The 21,199-nt window shown below is 45.4% G+C and overlaps 1 protein-coding gene across 2 annotated transcripts in view; it reads right to left on the reverse strand.

The window, feature by feature from the left end:
• Window positions 1-21,199, reverse strand: part of LOC126234366 (sialin-like) — a 72,312-nt gene that overhangs the window by 33,846 nt on the left and 17,267 nt on the right. Inside the window, exons 3-5 of one of the 2 annotated variants that reach the window (XM_049943053.1) lie at window positions 13,985-14,215; window positions 8,193-8,277; window positions 175-395 (exon numbers count right to left, since the gene is read on the reverse strand). In XM_049943053.1, coding sequence (XP_049799010.1) covers window positions 175-395; window positions 8,193-8,277; window positions 13,985-14,215 — 537 coding nt within the window. The remainder of the gene's footprint in view (window positions 1-174; window positions 396-8,192; window positions 8,278-13,984; window positions 14,216-21,199) is intronic. The other variant, XM_049943054.1, reaches the window with a different exon arrangement.

Raw genomic sequence — 21,199 nt, forward strand, 5'->3', positions numbered from 1 at the left:
CGAAGTGAGTAGTAACAGGTATTATATGCCAATTTACACAGGTTAGTTCATAACATCACATATACACATTTTTCATACAGACATATCAAACCTATATGTGCGTTAGACTCAAGTCTAACAAAAGTGAACAGTAGTCATTCCTGATATTAATTTTCATCCAGCATTAATACTCACCTTCTTTTCCGAAATAGTGTCGCCAATGGCATTTTGTATGTGCTGGAGCTCTGACTCACTTATCCTAGGATGGTCGACTGGGTTATCGTACACAAGATACCACCAACCGATGAACCACAGTATCCCGATTGCTCCAGTGATATAAAACACTGCCTGCCAGTTGAGAAAGTGAATGATCACTCCACAGAGAGGAAAGGTCAGTGCGGCACCCACGGAACTACCTGTAATATTTTTGGAATGAGCAAGTAAGCAAAGTCGTCGACAAATCATGCGAACACAGCCGCACACTATCACAATACGCAGAGAAAAATCCTCATTAACGTCACATATATTTTCTATTCACTAGAATATAACCGAAAATATCATCTCCTAACGATTTTTATAATGTTCAATCTGAAAACTGGATAATGCAACAGAAAAAGCTCAAGAAAACATACGTGTCGTCATCAGTGTTACGTACTAAGAGTCATTCAGTCTCTTGTTTTGACTTAGTATACACCTACATCTGCACCTCCCGCCCCAAGCCACCTTATAGTATCCGACGGAGGGTGCTTCGTGTACTAGTCACTATCCACCTTTCCAAAATGGTTCAAATGGCTCTGAGCACTATGCGTCTTAACTTCTGAGGTCATCAGTCCCCTAGAACTTAGAACTACTTGAACCTAACTAACCAAAGGACATCACACACATCCATGACCGAGGCAGGACTCGAACCTGCGACCGTAGCGGTCGCGTGGTTCCAGACTGTAGCGCCTAGAACCGTTCGGCCATCCCTGCCGGCTATCCACCTTTCCAATTCCAGTCGAGAATGGTCCGTGGAAAAAACGATTGATGGCAAGCCTCCACGTAAGCTGGAATCCTCGAATCTTTCTACGTTTACCTTCGTGGCTTTTTCGTCAGGGATACATTGCAGGAAGCAATACATTCTACGCTATCGCAGTTTCAACACTAGAACTCCTCTGTTGTGCTCATTCCCACCGGAAACGATTGATCATCTGGGTTACAATATTGTGCTTGCCTTTGGGGGGGGGGGGGGGGGGTGGCCGATATTTTTCGAGGATTCTTTCACTGAATATCATTCTGGCATCTGCTGCAGCTTCAGTTAGTTTCATGTGGTCGTCGAAAATAAAATCATTTTGTACGTATACTGCTATATATTTTATAGGTATGACTACTTACAGTGTTAGTTCTGCAACTGTGGAATTACCTATTTATGACCAACATGTTGCGTTTGCTATGTCGAGGTTAAATAACCCCTGCCTGCAACAGGTCAGGATCCCCGGCTGATTATCATGCAGGCCGCTACAATTTTGTAGTGTTGTGGATTGTATATATCGACAAGAACACCTTAAATATATATATATAACCTAGTGGAAAACGTCGGAAGTTCCTTGAGGCATTTTTCACGTGTTGTTGTCAATTTATACAATCCACAACACTACAAAATTGTAGCGGCCTGTAGGATAATCAGCAGAGGATCGTTACCTGTTGCAGGCAGGGGTTATTTAAGTTATTTAACCTCGACATTATATATATATATATATATATATATATATATATATATATATATATATATATATACTCCTGGAAATTGAAATAAGAACATCGTGAATTCATTGTCCCAGGAAGGGGAAACTTTATTGACACATTCCTGGGGTCAGATACATCACATGATCACACTGACAGAACCACAGGCACATAGACACAGGCAACAGAGCATGCACAATGTCGGCACTAGTACAGTGTATATCCACCTTTCGCAGCAATGCAGGCTGCTATTCTCCCATGGAGACGATCGTAGAGATGCTGGATGTAGTCCTGTGGAACGGCTTGCCATGCCATTTCCACATGGCGCCTCAGTTGGACCAGCGTTCGTGCTGGACGTGCAGACCGCGTGAGACGACGCTTCATCCAGTCCCAAACATGCTCAATGGGGGACAGATCCGGAGATCTTGCTGGCCAGGGTAGTTGACTTACACCTTCTAGAGCACGTTGGGTGGCACGGGATACATGCGGACGTGCATTGTCCTGTTGGAACAGCAAGTTCCCTTGCCGGTCTAGGAATGGTAGAACGATGGGTTCGATGACGGTTTGGATGTACCGTGCACTATTCAGTGTCCCCTCGACGATCACCAGTGGTGTACGGCCAGTGTAGGAGATCGCTCCCCACACCATAATGCCGGGTGTTGGCCCTGTGTGCCTCGGTCGCATGCAGTTCTGATTGTGGCGCTCACCTGCCCGGCTCCAAACACGCATACGACCATCATTGGCACCAAGGCAGAAGCGACTCTCATCGCTGAAGACGACACGTCTCCATTCGTCCCTCCATTCACGCCTGTCGCGACACCACTGGAGGCTGGCTGCACGATGTTGGGGCGTGAGCGGAAGACGGCCTAACGGTGTGCGGGACCGTAGCCCAGCTTCATGGAGACGGTTGCGAATGGTCCTCGCCGATACCCCAGGAGCAACAGTGTCCCTAATTTGCTGGGAAGTGGCGGTGCGGTCCCCTACGGCACTGCGTAGGATACTACGATCTTGGCGTGCATCCGTGCGTCGCTGCGGTCCGGTCCCAGGTCGACGGGCACGTGCACCTTCCGCCGACCACTGGCGACAACATCGATGTACTGTGGAGACCTCACGCCCCACGTTTTGAGCAATTCGGCGGTACGTCCACCCGGCCTCCCGCATGCCCACTATACGCCCTCGCTCGAAGTCCGTCAACTGCACATACGGTTCACGTCCACGCTGTCGCGGCACGCTACCAGTGTTAAAGACTGCGATGGAGCTCCGTATGCCACGGCAAACTGGCTGACACTGACGGCGGCGGTGCACAAATGCTGCGCAGCTAGCGCCATTCGACGGCCAACACCGCGGTTCCTGGTGTGTCCGCTGTGCCGTGCGTGTGAATTTCCCAGATCTCCTGAAGATAGACGTTGACTGTGGATATCGTATCACAACCATAGTCCCTTTCACAGTTCAGAGATGTCACTAAACCCGTCCAAACATGTAAACAACCATGCATGAGCAGTGCCTATTAGACGGAGGGGGTCCGACAGACGATCATTTCCAGTCATTTCACCAGGAAGGAGGTCATGGCTCGTGTTGTCTGTAGTTCAACCGTGCCTAGACGGTCAATACCGCGGTTCGATCGCGTCCGCATTGTTACTTTGTACCAGGAAGGGTTGTCAACAAGGGAAGTGTCTAAGCGTCTCGGAATGAATGAAAGCAATATTGTTCGGACATGGAGATACAGAGAGATAGGAACTGTTGATGACATGCCCCGCTCAGACCGCCCAAGGGCTACTACTGCAGTGGATGGCCGCTACCTATGGACTATGACTCGGAGGAACGCTGACAGAAACAACGTTGAATAATGCTTTTTCGCCGCTACAGGACGTATTGTTGCGACTCAACTTGTGCACAATTGGCTGCATGATGCGCAACTACAGCAGTCTGGACCACCACCTCTGAAGGTCTCGCTGTATGGTGGTACAACGTGCAATGTGTGATTTTCATGTACAATAAAAAGGGCGGAAAAGATTTTCATGTTGATCTCTATTCAAGCGTTCTGTACAGGTTCCGGAACTCTCGGAAACGAGGTGACGCAAAATTTTTTTTATGTATTTATTACCCTGTGTTTACTCTACTTTTCAAAGCTTTATTACTTTTCCCCCATCTTTGGTTTCTCTGGCGTATCTACCTGGTCTGCTCCCATAGAAGCTATTTCCCAATCGCCGTTAACATTGGCTGCTCCATACTCACATAAATGGGCTGCTGAAGTCTGTAACATATCCTCAGGATAGCCTCTTACGGCTTCGGTAACGGCATGATTAACTCTGTATCAAACACACGAAATACAAGCGACAAACACACTTAAACGTTATACTATGCTAACATTTCGTAGTGGAACTACGCTTCTCCATCCCAGTGGAGTTTAATCACTACTTTACACAATTGAAACAATTAGTAACTGCCCTTAGTCGGAACCAGGTACAGTGCCTGTATTAAATGGCTCAGACTCACAAGGATGTAACATCTCAACACTCTGGGTGAGATAACTTTAAAGTGGGGTGTACCCCACCCATTTTTCATTTCATTTACTGTTTCACAGTTTTTTAATTAAATATCAGTCCTGGTTCCTAATTCAATTCTTTCATTTCAGACTTGGCTTTGATCATTGACAATGGTGTTTTCATCATTTGACTGAGTTTTTTTTATCAATTGAAGAGTGTTCAAATCTGTACCTAGCCACGCCAGTTGGTACACAGTGATTTTCTGTATGACACAGGTGCGCTCTGAACAATCTACTCTGAAACACATTTTCCTGCAATGACATTGAACCATGTCGTCAGCTATACCACAGACCAATGTCTATACTGAATCACAGAAGGGGCAAGGCTCAGACCGTCATGTGCTGTGATAAGGCGTGAATGTCGGAAACGTTGCCGCCTACACGTAGTTTCACAGTCCTTCAACTACTTTCACAAACACTCACGACTGTATCATGAGAACAGACGACCTGCTTCGCCTTTTTCGAGGTGCCTCCCAGGCCAAGGCCATAAACATCTATCCTCGGTGCAAGTCACCTACGTCGGTGGATTTTTTCGTTTTCGGGCAGTATCGTAGCGACAATCGTTTCTCCCCATTCGCCTCCGCTTACCTTCTTACACACTTTCTTTTCTATGTCACGTGCGCAAAGCGCCAATAGGTGGCATTCATTGTCGCAGTGGGTCGTGGTCATAAGGTTTTGGTGTTTTAGTTTATACACTGAACCGCCAAAGAAGCCGGTAAAAGAATGTGTATTCAAATACAGAGATATGTAAACAGGTAGAAGACGGCGCTGCGGTCGGCAACGATAATGTGCGACATCAAGTGTCTGGCGCAGTTGTTAGTTCGGTTACTGCTGCTACAACGGCAGGTTATCAAGACTTCAGTGAGTTTCAACGCGGTGGTATAGTCGGCGCACGAGCGATGGGACACAGCATCTCCTAGGTAGCGATGAAGTGGTGATTTTCCCGTACGACCATTTCGCGAGTGTACCGTGCATATTAGGAATCCGGTGAAACATCAGATCCACGACATCGCTGTGCCGGGAAAAGATTCTGCAAGAACGGGACAAACGACGACTGAAGTGAATCGTTCAACGTGTCAGAAGTGCAAACCTTCGGCAAACTGCTGCAGATTTCAATGCTGGGCCATCAAAAAGTGTTAGTGTGCCAGCCACGCAACGAAACATCATTGATATGGGCTTTCGGAGCCAAAGGCCCACTGTGTACCATTGATGACTGCAGGACACAAAGCTTTACGCCTCGTCTGGGTCCGTCAACACCGACACTGGCCTGTTGATGAGTGGAAACATGTTGCCTGGTCCGAAGAGTCTCGTTTCAAATTGTATCGATGGACGTGTGTGTGTGTATGGAGACAACCTCATGATCCATGGACCCTGCATGTCAGCACGGGACTGTTCAAGGTGGTGGAGGCTCTGTAATGGTGTGGGTCATGTGCAGTTGGAGTGATATGGGATTCCTTACACGTCTAGATACGACTCTGACAGGAGACACGTACGTAAGTATCCTATCTGAGGCCCTGAATCCATTCACGTCAGCCGGCCGGCGTGGCCGAGCGGCTCTAGGCGCTACAGTCGGGAAACGTGCGACCGCTACGGTCGCAGGTTCGAATCCTGCCTCTGGCATGGATGTGTGTGATGTCTTTAGGTTACTTAGGTTTAAGTAGTTCTAAGTTCTATGGGACTGATGACCACAGCAGTTAAGGCCCATAGTGCTCAGAGCATGTCCATTGTGCATTTCAACGGACTCCCTAAACATCCAGAATTGCTACAGAGAGGCCCCAGAACACTCTTCTGCGTTTAAACACTTCCACTGGCCACCAAACTCCACAGATATGAACATTATTGAAGGTATCAGGGATGCCTTACAACGTGCTGTTCAGAAGAGACCTGCAACCCCTCATAATCTTACGGATTTATGGACAGTCTTGCACGATTCATGGTGTCAGTTCCCTCAATCACTACTTCAGACATTAGTCGAGTCCATGCCACGTCAGGTTGCAGCACTTCTGCGTGGTAATGGGGGCCCTACACGATATTAGGCAGGTGTACTAGTTTCTATGGTTCTTCAGTGTACTATGAAGAGTGTTCGACCCATAGGTGTATACAAATAAATGCTTATAACGAAAAAATTCGAAATTTGTGTTGTTGGATGAATAGAGGCACACTCCTCACCATTTTCAAAAATGGTTCAAAAGGCTCTGAGCACTATGGGACTTAACTACTGTGGTCATCAGTCCCCTAGAACTTAGAACTACTTAAACCTAACTAACCTAAGGACATCACACACATCCATGCCCGAGGCAGGATTCGAACCTGTGACCGTAGCAGTCGTGCGGTTCCGGACTGCGCGCCTAGAACCGCTAGACCACCGCGGCCGGCCTCCTCACCATTTTATGAACAGCGATAAGTAGTAGTCGTATGGCGCATGTGCGTGCAAGCGTCCAAATGTTTACTGTGCAGCCGGAAGGCATATTCCTGACTGTCAACATATGGACGCCACAACCAAAGGTGCAGCGTATGCGTCCAAGAAGGGATTAGAACGAGGATCCTGCAACATGCAAATTCACTATCACTGGGGAAAACTCTTGGAGAAGCTGAAAGTTTGATGGCAAATTCTGTAAAACATCGTAAGACGCTTGTGAATGAAAAGACTGTTTGTTGAACGTGTGTCCGAACCATTCACTAGAGGCCCACGTAAACCTATTAGACACGCTAGTAGGGGAACTAACCGTCCGCCTTTCGACGGTGCATGACGTTGTGCACAAATATCTCTGGTTGGGTGCTTACAAATTTCAGCTTTTCATCACATTAAGCCTGAGGATCACTACAGACAATGTGATTTTGTTACGGAAATGATGCATCGTATAGACGAAAACAGCGATTACCTCCACGGAGTGGTATTAAGGTCTTTTATGTCTGTTGCAAAGTTAACGGTTATAACTATTGAATATGTGGAAGGGAAACACTCGGAGAAGTAACTGAGTACGAAAGGGTCATACTAGAAAATTAATGTGTGGTTGGACGTACATAAACATGATTTGTTTTCGGCGTCTACAGTGACATGACACGCCAATCTCGACATGTTGGCGAGCTACGCAGATCCACAGTTACTCCCGCCGGCCGAACTGGCCGTGCGGTTAAAGGCGCTGCAGTCTGGAACCGCAAGACCGCTACGGTCGCAGGTTCGAATCCTGCCTCGGGCATGGATGTTTGTGATGTCCTTAGGTTAGTTAGGTTTAACTAGTTCTAAGTTCTAGGGGACTCATGACCTCAGCAGTTGAGTCCCATAGTGCTCAGAGCCATTTGAACTCCCGCCCCCTCCTCCCCCCAGTATCATGGGAATGTAACAACACGTACCCATGAGACGTTACCTAAGCTTTGGATCGGTAGGCTGGGTCTCGTCGCCTGGATCTCTCGGTATTCTGTTCAGTTCCGCTGGGTTTCTACGCTTAAGGGCTTATCAGCAACATCGTTTACAAAGCAAGGGTTCGAGATCTGGTAGACCTCACACAACTGATCGACGATACAGTGGAGGCCATAATGCCTCTCGTGCTTATGAACATGTGGCGAGACGTGGAGTACCCTTTCGATACATGTCGAGCTACAAACTGTGCCCACACTCAGCTGCAACAAGATCCGAGAAAATGTTTGTGCTGCTGTGTTCAGTATTGGAAAAATACAGTTATAAGCTTTAATAGATACTGAAATACAAACACATGTTTTTGCTTACCCCCTGCATATATATGCTTCCCTGTAATTTGTTCAAAGTAATTTCCTCATCGCATGTTGGCATATAATAATGATATACCGAGTGTAAAGAAGCAGAAAAGCAATAGATTTACAGCTTATAATCTAACGTAGTCAACAGAGTAAATAATGAGAATCACAGTTTTGCACACACTTCACACCAAACGGTAAATAATGCTAAAACAGTCAAATTTGCTCTTACCCATGAATGCGCTCATAAATTTTCCCCTTTCATTGGTTGGTATCCATCTCGAGACAATGTAGCTGAGAGATGGAAAGCAGAAGCCCTAACGAAAAAAAAAAAAATTACATGTGCTATTTCTTGTGAAGAACTTTCTTAAGGAACAAAATGGTTTATAGAGCCAATAACCGCCTACGAGAGCCATTTTAAAAGTAAAGCACGTTTTTCTGGCGAGCAGCACAGTTCTCAGTAGCCATGTCACAGATCTTCCCAATCTGTATGCCAGTATGACTAACAGCGACCAGGAACGATGACGCACTAATAATTCGCACGATCTTACATTGTGTGCCAAAATTAATAAGCCATCTAGATGTGAAATTCGTAGTGTAATACAGTTTCTAAACTGAAAAGAAGTCAGCCGTATCGACATTTACAGGCAGGTAATCAAAGTTTAGAGGTAAATGTGGGAATTAGATTTCAGTTGGATTGTGGTGTGTAATGTTGAATGGTAGTGGAACGAATATTCTTGATGAATAGCCCTCAGACCGACCTTCAGCTGTGACTGACAAATTGAAGGATTGATAAAAAATTTAGGCAGAATAGACGTTTCATTATAGAATTTTTTTTGTTTTATTATGGGACGTAACTGCTAAGGTCATCAGTCCCTAAGCTTACACACTACTTTAACCTAAATTATCCTAAGGACAAACACACACAATGGGACTTAACTGCTAAAGTCATCAGTCCTTAAGCTTACACATTACTTTAACCTAAATTATCTTAAGGACAAACACTCACACCCATGCCCGAGGGAGGACTCGAACCTCCGCCGGGACCAACCGCACAGCCCATGACTGGAGCGCCCATGACCGCTCGGCTAATCCCGCGCGGCCGTTATTGACATACTAGGCTTATGCTTTCCTGAATCTTCACGATCGGTTCTGTATCAGATTGTTGCTGGAGGAGCAAAGAAAAGTGTGAGTTGTATGGGTCCCTCGACTTTCGACATATGAACGCAAGAAACAACGAATGTTTGATTTTTCTAACTGGATATGGCAAGAATAGCAGGTAGTCCTTGAACCTCAGCGTTACTGATGACTAGTTCTAGGTTTCGCATCGAAGGGCAGAAAAAAAGTGCCAGGCCATCGAATACCATCATTCACGATACCAAAAGAAACCTTAAACTGCCAGATAAATTGCGAAAACCAAAAATATTATGACCGCAGTGCCTCTTAGTCCATCGACTGCATACCTAGCGGAGAGACCATAAATGCAACAGCCTACATACTGTCAGACTCTTCACCAAAACACGAGTCGCTTGAAAACAAAGATAGTGAACTGTTGTAGAGCGGCGTCGTACTAGTATTTCTTCACGTTCCGGTGCGTTGACGAATGATTTGATTCAACGGTTTAATTTGGAAATTTTAGAAACATTCGCCCTATAGCCTGACGCATCACCGAGCAATCATCACGAATTTTTCAAATTGGTGGGTTTTTGTAAGGAAAGCCTTACGAAAATGGCAACGAACTCGAAGAGGATATTACTAACTGTTTTTAGAATTTAGCGGTAATTGCTATGCAGAAAGCTTCGGAAATTTTGTGGAGTGCTACGACAAATATTTTAATGTGAACATCACTACGTAGAAAAATAGTTAAGAGATCAAAATAGGTTGCAAAATGATTTGTTGAATTATCTTGAATAAAAGTTTTTGGAGGAAGAAACGCTCTTTATTTTTAGAATGGCCCTCGTAAATACTGTTTTTGAGAAAAATATAAAATTATATTAAAATTAAATTTATTCTCTTTATATGGATGTTATTTGAGGGCTGTGACTAGTAAGATTTTTATGAAATAATATATACTGCAACGGCCATTTGTTGCTAATATTTTATTGGCACGACGTTCTTCGGAAGCATGCTGCCATCATCAGGTGCATTTACTGTTACTTTTACGTTGTAATTAGTATGAAGTTAGTTTCTTGTCTATGTGTGCCAGTGAGGTTATGTGTAGCAAAAGACATCTCTTCAGGGAGATAAACATCCTATAACGTGTACATTATGTGATAAGCATGACTGATCTTCTTGTTAGTACACTTACTTACATATTTGTTGGTAATTTCGTTGTCTGGCACAAAGAGCACAGTAATAAGTACATCAAAACTTAACACTTTCACAATGATTTGTTTACATTAATATAAAGAATCTTAAAAGTTAATCTAAAAGGTTTCTACAGTTAAAACAGTACTATGCAATGGAGATTCTTTTAATGAAATACGCATTCAACACTAGAGAAGTTGTTAAAGAAGTTACTATTATTACTTTCAAGTTTATCATTTAGTAACGAATCTCCAAGTACTGTGCTGTGAACGAATATTTCCAATTCTTCATATAAATCCATTTGTTGTTCCTTGTCCATTTATGTCATATGTAAAGATCACGTGCACTGTCATGGAATGTGTGGCTTGTAATTTTTGTGTAGCTGGCTCTTGCTGATTTATTATGGTTGTTAGTGTACCACAGTATCTTACTTGGAATTCTCGCCCAGTTTCGCCTACATAGAGGGCTTTGCAGGTACTATATATTATTTTGTAAATTCCTGGTTGTGAATGTTGATTTGTATTTGTGTTAATATCGTGTGTGTGTGTGTGTGTGTGTGTATTTGTGGTTTGCTATGTCTTGTGAAGGCACAGTTAAAGTTATGCAGACTGAAAATGTTTGCTATGTGGTAGGAGAGTTTGCCTGTGAAAGGAATGCAAGTAGTGAATTTCCTTTTCATTTTCTGTCGGAATGTTGGTTTAATAGAGCTTTTCTTTTTTGAGTAAAGCTGTCAATTAGTGTGCCATCGTAACCATTTGATGTAGCTGTTTGCTTGACTGTACTGAGCTCAACAAGCTTTGGATATTAATCCATTTGTGTACTGCTGATTCTGTTAACTAATGTTCTGCATACATGTCCAACATGGGGTGGCAAGATGAGCTGTGTATAGTGGTAGTTGTTGCAGTTGTATTTCTGTGAACTTTGAAGGTTTGTGAATTGTTTTTTTTTTCTTGATATTAAGGTTTAGAAAATTGATGCTTCGATTGTTTTCATATTCCACCACGAAGTTTATGTTTCTATCCTGTTTACTGAATGTTTCTAGTGTAAAAATAAAGTAATATTTATTTTCAAAGTCTATATTTATTGTTAGAACAAAGTATGTTCATTTAGTGTACATACACTCCTGGAAATGGAAAAAAGAACACATTGACACCGGTGTGTCAGACCCACCACACTTGCTCCGGACACTGCGAGAGGGCTGTACAAGCAATGATCACACGCACGGCACAGCGGACACACCAGGAACCGCGGTGTTGGCCGTCGAATGGCGCTAGCTGCGCAGCATTTGTGCACCGCCGCCGTCAGTGTCAGCCAGTTTGCCGTGGCATACGGAGCTCCATCGCAGTCTTTAACACTGGTAGCATGCCGCGACAGCGTGGACGTGAACCGTATGTGCAGTTGACGGACTTTGAGCGAGGGCGTACAGTGGGCATGCGGGAGGCCGGGTGGACATACCGCCGAATTGCTCAACACGTGGGGCGTGAGGTCTCCACAGTACATCGATGTTGTCGCCAGTGGTCGGCGGAAGGTGCACGCGCCCGTCGACCTGGGACCGGACCGCAGCGACGCACGGATGCACGCCAAGACCGTAGGATCCTACGCAGTGCCGTAGGGGACCGAACCGCCACTTCCCAGCAAATTAGGGACACTGTTGCTCCTGGAGTATCGGCGAGGACCATTCGCAACCGTCTCCATGAAGCTGGGCTACGGTCCCGCACACCGTTAGGCCGTCTTCCGCTCACGCCCCAACATCGTGCAGCCCGCCTCCAGTGGTGTCGCGACAGGCGTGAATGGAGGGACGAATGGAGACGTGTCGTCTTCAGCGATGAGAGTCGCTTCTGCCTTGGTGCCAATGATGGTCGTATGCGTGTTTGGCGCCGTGCAGGTGAGCGCCACAATCAGGACTGCATACGACCGAGGCACACAGGGCCAACACCCGGCATCATGGTGTGGGGAGCGATCGCCTACACTGGCCGTACACCACTGGTGATCGTCGAGGGGACACTGAATAGTGCACGGTACATCCAAACCGTCATCGAACCCATCGTTCTACCATTCCTAGACCGGCAAGGGAACTTGCTGTTCCAACAAGACAATGCACGTCCGCATGTATCCCGTGCCACCCAACGTGCTGTAGAAGGTGTAAGTCAACTACCCTGGCCAGCAAGATCTCCGGATCTGTCCCCCATTGAGCATGTTTGGGACTGGATGAAGCGTCGTCTCACGCGGTCTGCACGTCCAGCACGAACGCTGGTCCAACTGAGGCGCCAGGTGGAAATGGCATGGCAAGCCGTTCCACAGGACTACATCCAGCATCTCTACGATCGTCTCCATGGGAGAATAGCAGCCTGCATTGCTGCGAAAGGTGGATATACACTGTACTAGTGCCGACATTGTGCATGCTCTGTTGCCTGTGTCTATGTGCCTGTGGTTCTGTCAGTGTGATCATGTGATGTATCTGACCCCAGGAATGTGTCAATAAAGTTTCCCCTTCCTGGGACAATGATTTCACGGTGTTCTTATTTCAATTTCCAGGAGTGTATATGGGTTAATTTTGCTAAATGGGAACAAACTGCAAGAAACGATCTCTGAGCAAACAGATCATATGAATATATGACCGGAATTGCGTTTCATTGGAGGAGGAGAAGATTGGATTTTAGTGTCCCATCGAAAATGAGGTGATCAGAGATGGAGCAGAACCTCAGAATACGGAAGGATGGGGAAGGAAATCAGCTGTGCCTTTTAAAGGGAAGCATTCTGGTATTTGTCTGGAGCGATTTAGGGAAATCATAGAAAACCTAAATCTGGATGGCCAGGGGATTTGAACTGCCACCCTCCAGAATGCGTACTCACCACTGCACCATCTCTCTTGGTATATGTTCCATGGAAACGTGGAGATAATCTCTGACACTGACTCTGGTATCAGCTCCAGACAGGAGGCTGGCCACCAGGATTAATCCAAACGACGGTACAAAACATTCTACACAACAGTTTCCACTATCCGTATCACTTACGATGCATGCAGGACTCATTACCTACAGACATAGCTTTGAGGCGATGGTTTTGTCGCTGGTTCAACGTGTAGGCCACCATGATGCTGGGATTTGTCACCTATGCCATTCACTGATGAGACTATCTTAACATGCAGCAGTATCGTCAACCTTCACAACATCCACCTGTGGGCTAAGAAGAATCCCTATGGTATCTTGGTAGTGAACCATCGGCACCGGTTCAGCTTCAATGTTTAGGCAGGGATTATTGGTGGCTTCATCATGGGACCAGCCATCCTTCCGTAACACCTCACATGCGAGGTATATCTGCATTTTCTTGTGGGACATAGTGCCTCCATTGCTGGAAGACATGCTTTTTGTGGTAGGAAGGGTCATGTCGCTACAACATGATGCTGCTGCAGCTCACTATCCTGTTGACTGTGAAGCTAAAACACTGGTACAGACACAACATTCCTACTTACCTGATGTTGCTTCAGTGTACTTTCAGTCACTGAAATCTACACAGTCAAAGATGTCTTACATCCACTTCCAAGCTGCTGGGAATCCCTTGAAATGCATTACTGGTCACATGTCCATATGACCATCCTTGCTCATCATCGTTTTCTGCAGTCTGTCTACATTCACCAAAATCATGCTGTGTTATCAGCATATTAGTGTGTAATTAGCCATCTGCTTTAACACTATTTCTTATAAATGGTGTACCCACCCCACAAACTCCTTGGAAAGCCCTCAGGGTTACCAGAGCTCTGTAGTCAAGTGATGCAGAAAGTGGTATCAGCAGTGTTGTTATGGAAACCATAAGGTTGCCGATACCAAACACTTTCTTCGAACCGAAGTATTGAGCCATAATTCCTGCAGGCACCTGCGTTGCCCAGTAGAGCCAGAAAAATGCTCCCATGACAACGCTTTGCTGATGTTCGTCCCAGTCAAATCTTATCTGAAAAAGATGACAGAAATTGGTTCAAGCAAAGTTTTCAAAATAACAGCATAATACAGTGCTCAAATGACGTTTCGTCGCAATCTTGTGACTTGCAAAGTTTGTATATACACTGCTGGCCACCGTAAATGCAACACCAAGAAAGACAAGAGGTAGCACAACAAGATTTATTTTGTGAATAACATGTTGACCAAGTATCAAATGATTACGTTTACAGACGTCTGTGACATGTGGTTCCTGCCAGAATCAGTAGCCAGAGTAGCCGCCATTGTTGGAGATCACCGCTGCCACACGTCTCGGCATTGAGTCAAAGAGACGTTGGATGTGTTCCTGGGGTACAGCAGCCCAAGCAGCTTCCACACGTTGCCAAAGATCATCTGGTGTGGCAGCTGGGGATGTAATCTGGGTCACTCGTTGAGCAATCATGGACCACATGTTTTCTATCGGCGAAAGATCCGGAGAGCGAGCCGGCCAGGGAAGCAATTCAATCTGGTTATTGACGAAGAACCTTTGGACAACGCGTTATCCTGTTGAAATATGGCTGTGGCCGAGCCCTGAATGTAAGGAAGGACAACTGGCTCCAGCACCTCGGATATGTTGCGCCGGCTATTTAACGTAACGGCAATGCATACTAGAGGCGTGCGAGAGTAATATCCAATGCCGCCCCATACCATAATACTCGGTGCAAGACCAGTGTGGCGGTGCATAATGCAGCTGTCCAGCATCCTCTCTCCGCGGTGTCACCACACTCGAATCCGACCATCGTGGTGCTGCAGACAGAAGCGTGCCTCATCAGTAAAGACAACGTCATTCCATTCTGCCGTCCACATCCGTCTGTCATCACACAATTGGCGACGGAGACGTCTGTGGTTCTGCGTCAATGGTAGACGAAGCAATAGACGTCTTGCGGACAGACCACTCTGCTGTAAACGGCGTCGAATGGTACGCGCAGACACTGGATGATGCGTTACAGACGCAATGTGCTGTGCTATGGTTCGGGATGTCACTGAGCGATCCGTCACTGTCATGCGCACAATTTGCCTATCAGCACGTGCAGTGGTGCACCGAGATGAATGCGATCGACCACGTCGGTCCGTCGTACCCTCCTGCATCCAACGGTCACATATCCGCGTTACAGTTGTTTGGTTTCGTCCAACACGACTAGCGATTTCTCTGTATGATAATCCACAATCTCGGTAAGCCACTATCCTTCCTCTGTCGAACTCGGATACTTGATCAAAAGATGTTCGCTGTTGTCTACGAGGCATAACTGATCGTCTTGTGAAACAACCACAAGGTAAACACACGTGCCGAACGTACACTCGTCGAAATCGCCAAGCCTTAAATGGCGCTATGAGGTGGCGCCACAGGCGCGCGTGATCTGCGTCTGCGCTGAAGTTCTAATCAGTTGCATATCTCATCGCTGCAAACCCATGGTGTAAATTTCACTTGATTCGGATGCTTCCTTCAGGGTGTTGCATTTACGGTGGCCAGCAGTGTATATGTGCGTGTGTGTCACTGCATGTGGATGTTTCATCGTTAATCGCTTTTAAAATACTGTTGAGCACAGGAATTCACTATGTTCAGCCACCTGTCTAATGGCTGTGAAAGTAAACCTGCTTTCTCACTGCAACTGAGCGGAGTGCTCCATGTCGCCAATCGTCAATACAGCAATGCTACTTACGAACATCGTATGGTCTGTCAACATGGCTCGAAGACTCGTTTGCAGCTGATGGTTGTTATCATAATCCACATGATGTGGTTTGCATATTCAATCACTATCGTGAAAGATAAAGCTTGAGGTATCAGCCTCATAGTGGCCACACCACACCACCAGCTGATTATTGTAGACTAAAAGCTATAGGCCGTAGGTATCCTGAATACAAAATGGCGGAACTGGGTGCTGCATTCATAGAGGCATCTACGAAGGCTATGGCAACAGAGAACATATGAAGCAACCTTGATACGATCAATTTAGTCTCTATGTATTCATTATGACTAAGAATTCAACACCTCTTCGCCTCCTGCCACCCTCCACTCAGTAGCGTGGTGTATGAAGAAGGTGAGGAAGGCTGTTGTCAAAGGAACCTTGGCTCCGACGTGTAATGCACTGAGTTGATCCCCACTGTGCTGCTCAAAGCTCAGAAACGTGCATACATGCATGTACCTCAGTGTTCTACACGTGACTGCGGTATGCTCCATCTGCATTTCGTGGCTACAAGTGACACGTGTAAACTATGAATGCACAGCTTACGTGAGTTCCCAGAATGGGCGAGTGTAAACTAGCAGTAATATCTTTAAGCCATTCTCACTTGGGATGAGGCAGCTGATGTGTATGTAGATGCTAAAACCAACAGCATGAGATACAACATCTGCATCACGTTAGGTGTGGTGGTTACGTGGTTTTCCTGTGTGTGTTGGCAATTTGAGACTGCAGTATTCTACAGAACCAATAGTCGACCGTGTGTAGCTCGTAAATCACACCCTTTATTTAAGAAATTGCCTGGAGGAAAATTCTTACTTAACTCTTGTGGCGCAGGGTTGAGCAGGAGTGGGGTTGAACCTATGAGCTGTGCACGTGTGTGTGTCAGTTTATCAGTTAATTTATTTAAAATGAGCAGAGCGGAAATACCCTTTCAACAAGGCAAAATATTTCTGCAGCCCAAAGGGTGCTATCGAGGGATTGATCCAAACTGGATATTTCCCACATAGAAATGTTTTCATCTAGGAAAAATACAACGAAAAAAAAAGCAGTGCCAGAATTTTAGCTGTAAGCAGTTTTCAAAAATTGTTGAAGTTACTTGTTTTTGTAGCACTAAGAATTGTTTATGACAGCGGTTTGCACAGGCCTTCCTGCGTAGCGTTCGATCGGCCGCCGCGGGGTAGCCGTGCGGTTCAAATGGCTCTGAGCACCATGGGACTTAACATCTAACGTCATCAGTCCGCTAGAACTTAGAACTACTTAAACCCAACCAACCTAAGGACATCACACAACACCCAGTCATCACAAGGCAGAGAAAATCCCTGGCCCCGCCGGGAATCGAACCCGTGTGTGGGAAGCGAGAACGCTACCGCACGACCACGAGCTGCGGACAGCCGTGCGGTGTGAGGCGCCTTGCCACGGTTCACGCGGCTCCCCCCGTCGGAGGTTCGAGGCCTCCCTCGGACATTGATGTGTGTAATGTCCTTAGCGTAAGTTAGTTTAAGTTAGATTAAGTAGTGTGCAGGCTGAGGGTCCGATGACCTCAGCAGTTTGGTCCCATAAGAGTTTACCACAAGTTTCCAATTTTCCGGTCGGCCGTGACAAGAGAGCGCAGCGCCACGCAGTGATAATGTCCGCAATGACACAGGGGAATTTTAAGCACTTAAAACGTACAAAAAAGTCACGTACCATTAATGTTTTGCATACGTAATTCTTAAAAAATTGTCTAGGAAAGGAAAATACATCAAGACAGTGTTTGATGTTACACTACTGATTACTTCCATCAGTCATGAGATAAAATTTATCGAGATTAAATATATCTTATACAATCATCAATTCGCAACAATTCCAGTAGCACAGTTCTACTGATATTTTTTAGAGTAATTTATATTTTGTTAACAACTAGTTCCATGTTTGTTCGCCACAGTCGTCTCAATGAAGTTCAAAAAAAATGGTTCAAATGGCTCTGAGCACTATGGGACTCAACTGCTGAGGTCATTAGTCCCCTAGAACTTAGAACTAGTTAAACCTAACTAACCTAAGGACATCACAAACATCCATGCCCGAGGCAGGATTCGAACCTGCGACCGTAGCGGTCTTGCGGTTCCAGACTGCAGCGCCTTTAACCGCACGGCCACTTCGGCCGGCTCAATGAAGTTCACTTCCACGATGAAGACAAACGTTTTTCTTACACCAGGCACGGGAGACAAATTAACGTTTTTAGGCACTTCACAGCAATTAAAAGTTTTATGTGGACAGAACTGCGATGAAGTAGCAATTGGTCCTGGCCGCTGCTCTGCTTATTGTGCTGTATTCAGGACATACGTAAAGCAATTCGTAAAACGTCCTGATGTAGACTGATGATGCAGAAATGACTGAAATTTAAGACTACTCTTGTGATAAATGACAATGAGTTATCGGAAATTATATTGTCCGACAATTTCCTTAAAACATTTTTCACAATGGTACGAATTCTTTATACAGCGTGACACTGGCGGTTCCAGGTGGACTCTGAAATATGTCAACACTCTTTTCGTCGGCCTATTGAAAGTGAGAGGCATGGATATATCTACTTTCGACGGACTCCAGCGAAAGTAACGAATTAGTTTCAGTAACTGGTTACAAATTGTTTCGAATCAAATGTTGAAAAAGATACTTTTATCTTTTTCTTTCCGGGTTTTGGTTGCGTCGATTGCAAGATTTTTGCCAGTAAACAGTTCTTTTTTTGGGGAACTTCCAGCATGCTGGAGTAGCTGTAGGCCAGTAACTTACTTTAATCAGTAGAACAAAAAACCAATCCAAAGTCTCCAATTTTACTTTTTTATTCACTCGATGACTAGTTTTGGGTCAAGACCCATTTTCAAATCATCGTAACGTAGTCAAATATAACATTTCCAAAGATGTGAAAACCACGTCAGAAATGCGCATCGAACAGTTAGAGCGCATGGAGGTATCTGAAAACAGTTATAAAGCAGCATAAACTGTTCAGATGGTTCAAATGGCTCTGAACACTATGGGACTTAACATCTTAGGTCATCAGTCCCCTAGAACTTAGAGCTACTTAAACCTAACTAACCTAAGGACATCACACACATCCATGCCCGAGGCAGGATTCGAACCTGCGACCGGAGCAGTCCCGCGGTTCCGAACTGAAGCGCCTAGAACCGCACGGCCACAGCGGCCGGCAGCCGGAACTGTTATACCTGTTGAAACGTCCTCTTTGAACAATTGTACATGACTGTGCTTAAACTGACACACAATATTTTTTAGCGCAAGCAATCTGACTTTCAAAAATCCCTACAAAAAAAAAAATGGCCCTGACTAACATTAACCTATGCGTTTCACAAATCGCTTACCTCACAAAAATCTTGGTTACTCGAACTACTGCAATACAGCGAGCGCCACTACTGCCAGCTAAATAAAAGATTCAAACTACGGAAGGCACTAACTACTGATAGGCATAGTTAGCAAATGAAAGATTTTGATAGAGAACAAATGATGTATTTACCTTAATAGTCATAGTATATATAGCAGTTCATGACATCCAATCTTATAAATTTCAAAACTGCGCCATCTCTCTCCCCACATCCACCACTGCTGGCGGCTCACCTCCAACTGCCACGCTACGCGCTGTTAACATCCAGCTGCCCAACACTACAGGGCTATTACAAATGATTGAAGCGATTTCATAAATTCACTGTAGCTCCATTCATTGACATATGGTCACGACACACTACAGATACGTAGAAAAACTCATAAAGTTTTGTTCGGCTGAATCCGCACTTCAGGTTTCTGCCGCCAGAGCGCTCGAGAGCGCAGTGAGACAAAATGGCGACAGGAGCCGTGCTTGAAAAGCACTCACATCAGTCAGTCGTAACAGTGCAACGACACTTCAGGACGAAGTTCAACAAAGACCCACCAACTGCTAACTCCATTCGGCGATGGTATGCGCAGTTTAAAGCTTCTGGATGTCTCTGTAAGGGGAAATCAACGGGTCGGCCTGCAGTGAGCGAAGAAACGGTTGAACGCGTGCGGGCAAGTTTCACGCGTAGCCCGCGGAAAATTGTCTCATGCCACAACTGGAGACCGACAGCGCCGACTTCATCTTTCAACAGGATGGTGCTCCACCGCACTTCCATCATGATGTTCGGCATTTCTTAAACAGGAGATTGGAAAACCGATGGATCGGTCGTGGTGGAGATCGTGATCAGCAATTCATGTCATGGCCTCCACGCTCTCCCGACTTAACCCCACGCGATTTCTTTCTGTGGGGTTATGTGAAAGATTCAGTGTTTAAACCTCCTCTACCAAGAAACGTGCCAGAACTGCGAGCTCGCATCAACGATGCTTTCGAACTCATTGATGGGGACATGCTGCGCCGAGTGTGGGAGGAACTTGATTATCGGCTTGATGTCTCCCGAATCACTAAAGGGGCACATATCGAACATTTGTCAATGCCTAAAAAAACTTTTTGAGTTTTTGTATGTGTGTGCAAAGCATTTTGAAAATATCTCAAATAATAAAGTTATTGTAGAGCTGTGAAATCGCTTCAATCATTTGTAATAACCCTGTACAATGGCAGACATCAATGCAAACTAACCACAGACTGCACACAGCACAGCCAGTGATTTTCATACAGAGCGCTACGTAACGTTGCCAATAAGAAAACATAAACAGCCTACTTACACTGTCATTGTTGTATATGAATGTGTCAGAGCAGTAAAAGACTGTACACAGAATCTGTCTGTTTTCGCTTCGAAGTGGTAAAGCGCGGCGGCTTGCTCGCAGTTATTTCACGAAATCTGACCATAGGCGTTAGACACAGTCGAAGTGGGAACAACAGCAAGTTTCATCTTCACGTCAGCTGCGAATTAATGCCATCTCCACCACACTTTTACTCGAAGTAAACTTGGATCGTTGGCGACTTCATATACTGTATGATTTCTTGAATCTACTTAAACAGGTCGCAGAAGAGTTCATCTCAGTTGCGATCCCGAGGACCCATTCTCGTAGATGTCCATCAGTAACGATTCTGTGCCCCTCAGGAGCAACTCTACGTGTTTTACATCACAAGAAAACTCCTCTAAAAATTGTTGTTCATGGTATTCATTTACGTTTATGATGATTATTAATGGGGTATAGGGATAATGGAGGTAATGGGACTTGGGGGCCACGCTGTACAGCAAATGTTTAAGTTTTTCTTTCACAGTTCGCGTGTTTGATTTCGGCGCGAACTTACTACTTCGTGTAGGTCTTTTTTTTTTTTTCTTTTTTTTTTTTTT

The sequence above is a fragment of the Schistocerca nitens genome, chromosome 2 (assembly GCF_023898315.1).
Source record: "Schistocerca nitens isolate TAMUIC-IGC-003100 chromosome 2, iqSchNite1.1, whole genome shotgun sequence".
Lineage (NCBI taxonomy): Eukaryota > Metazoa > Arthropoda > Insecta > Orthoptera > Acrididae > Schistocerca > Schistocerca nitens.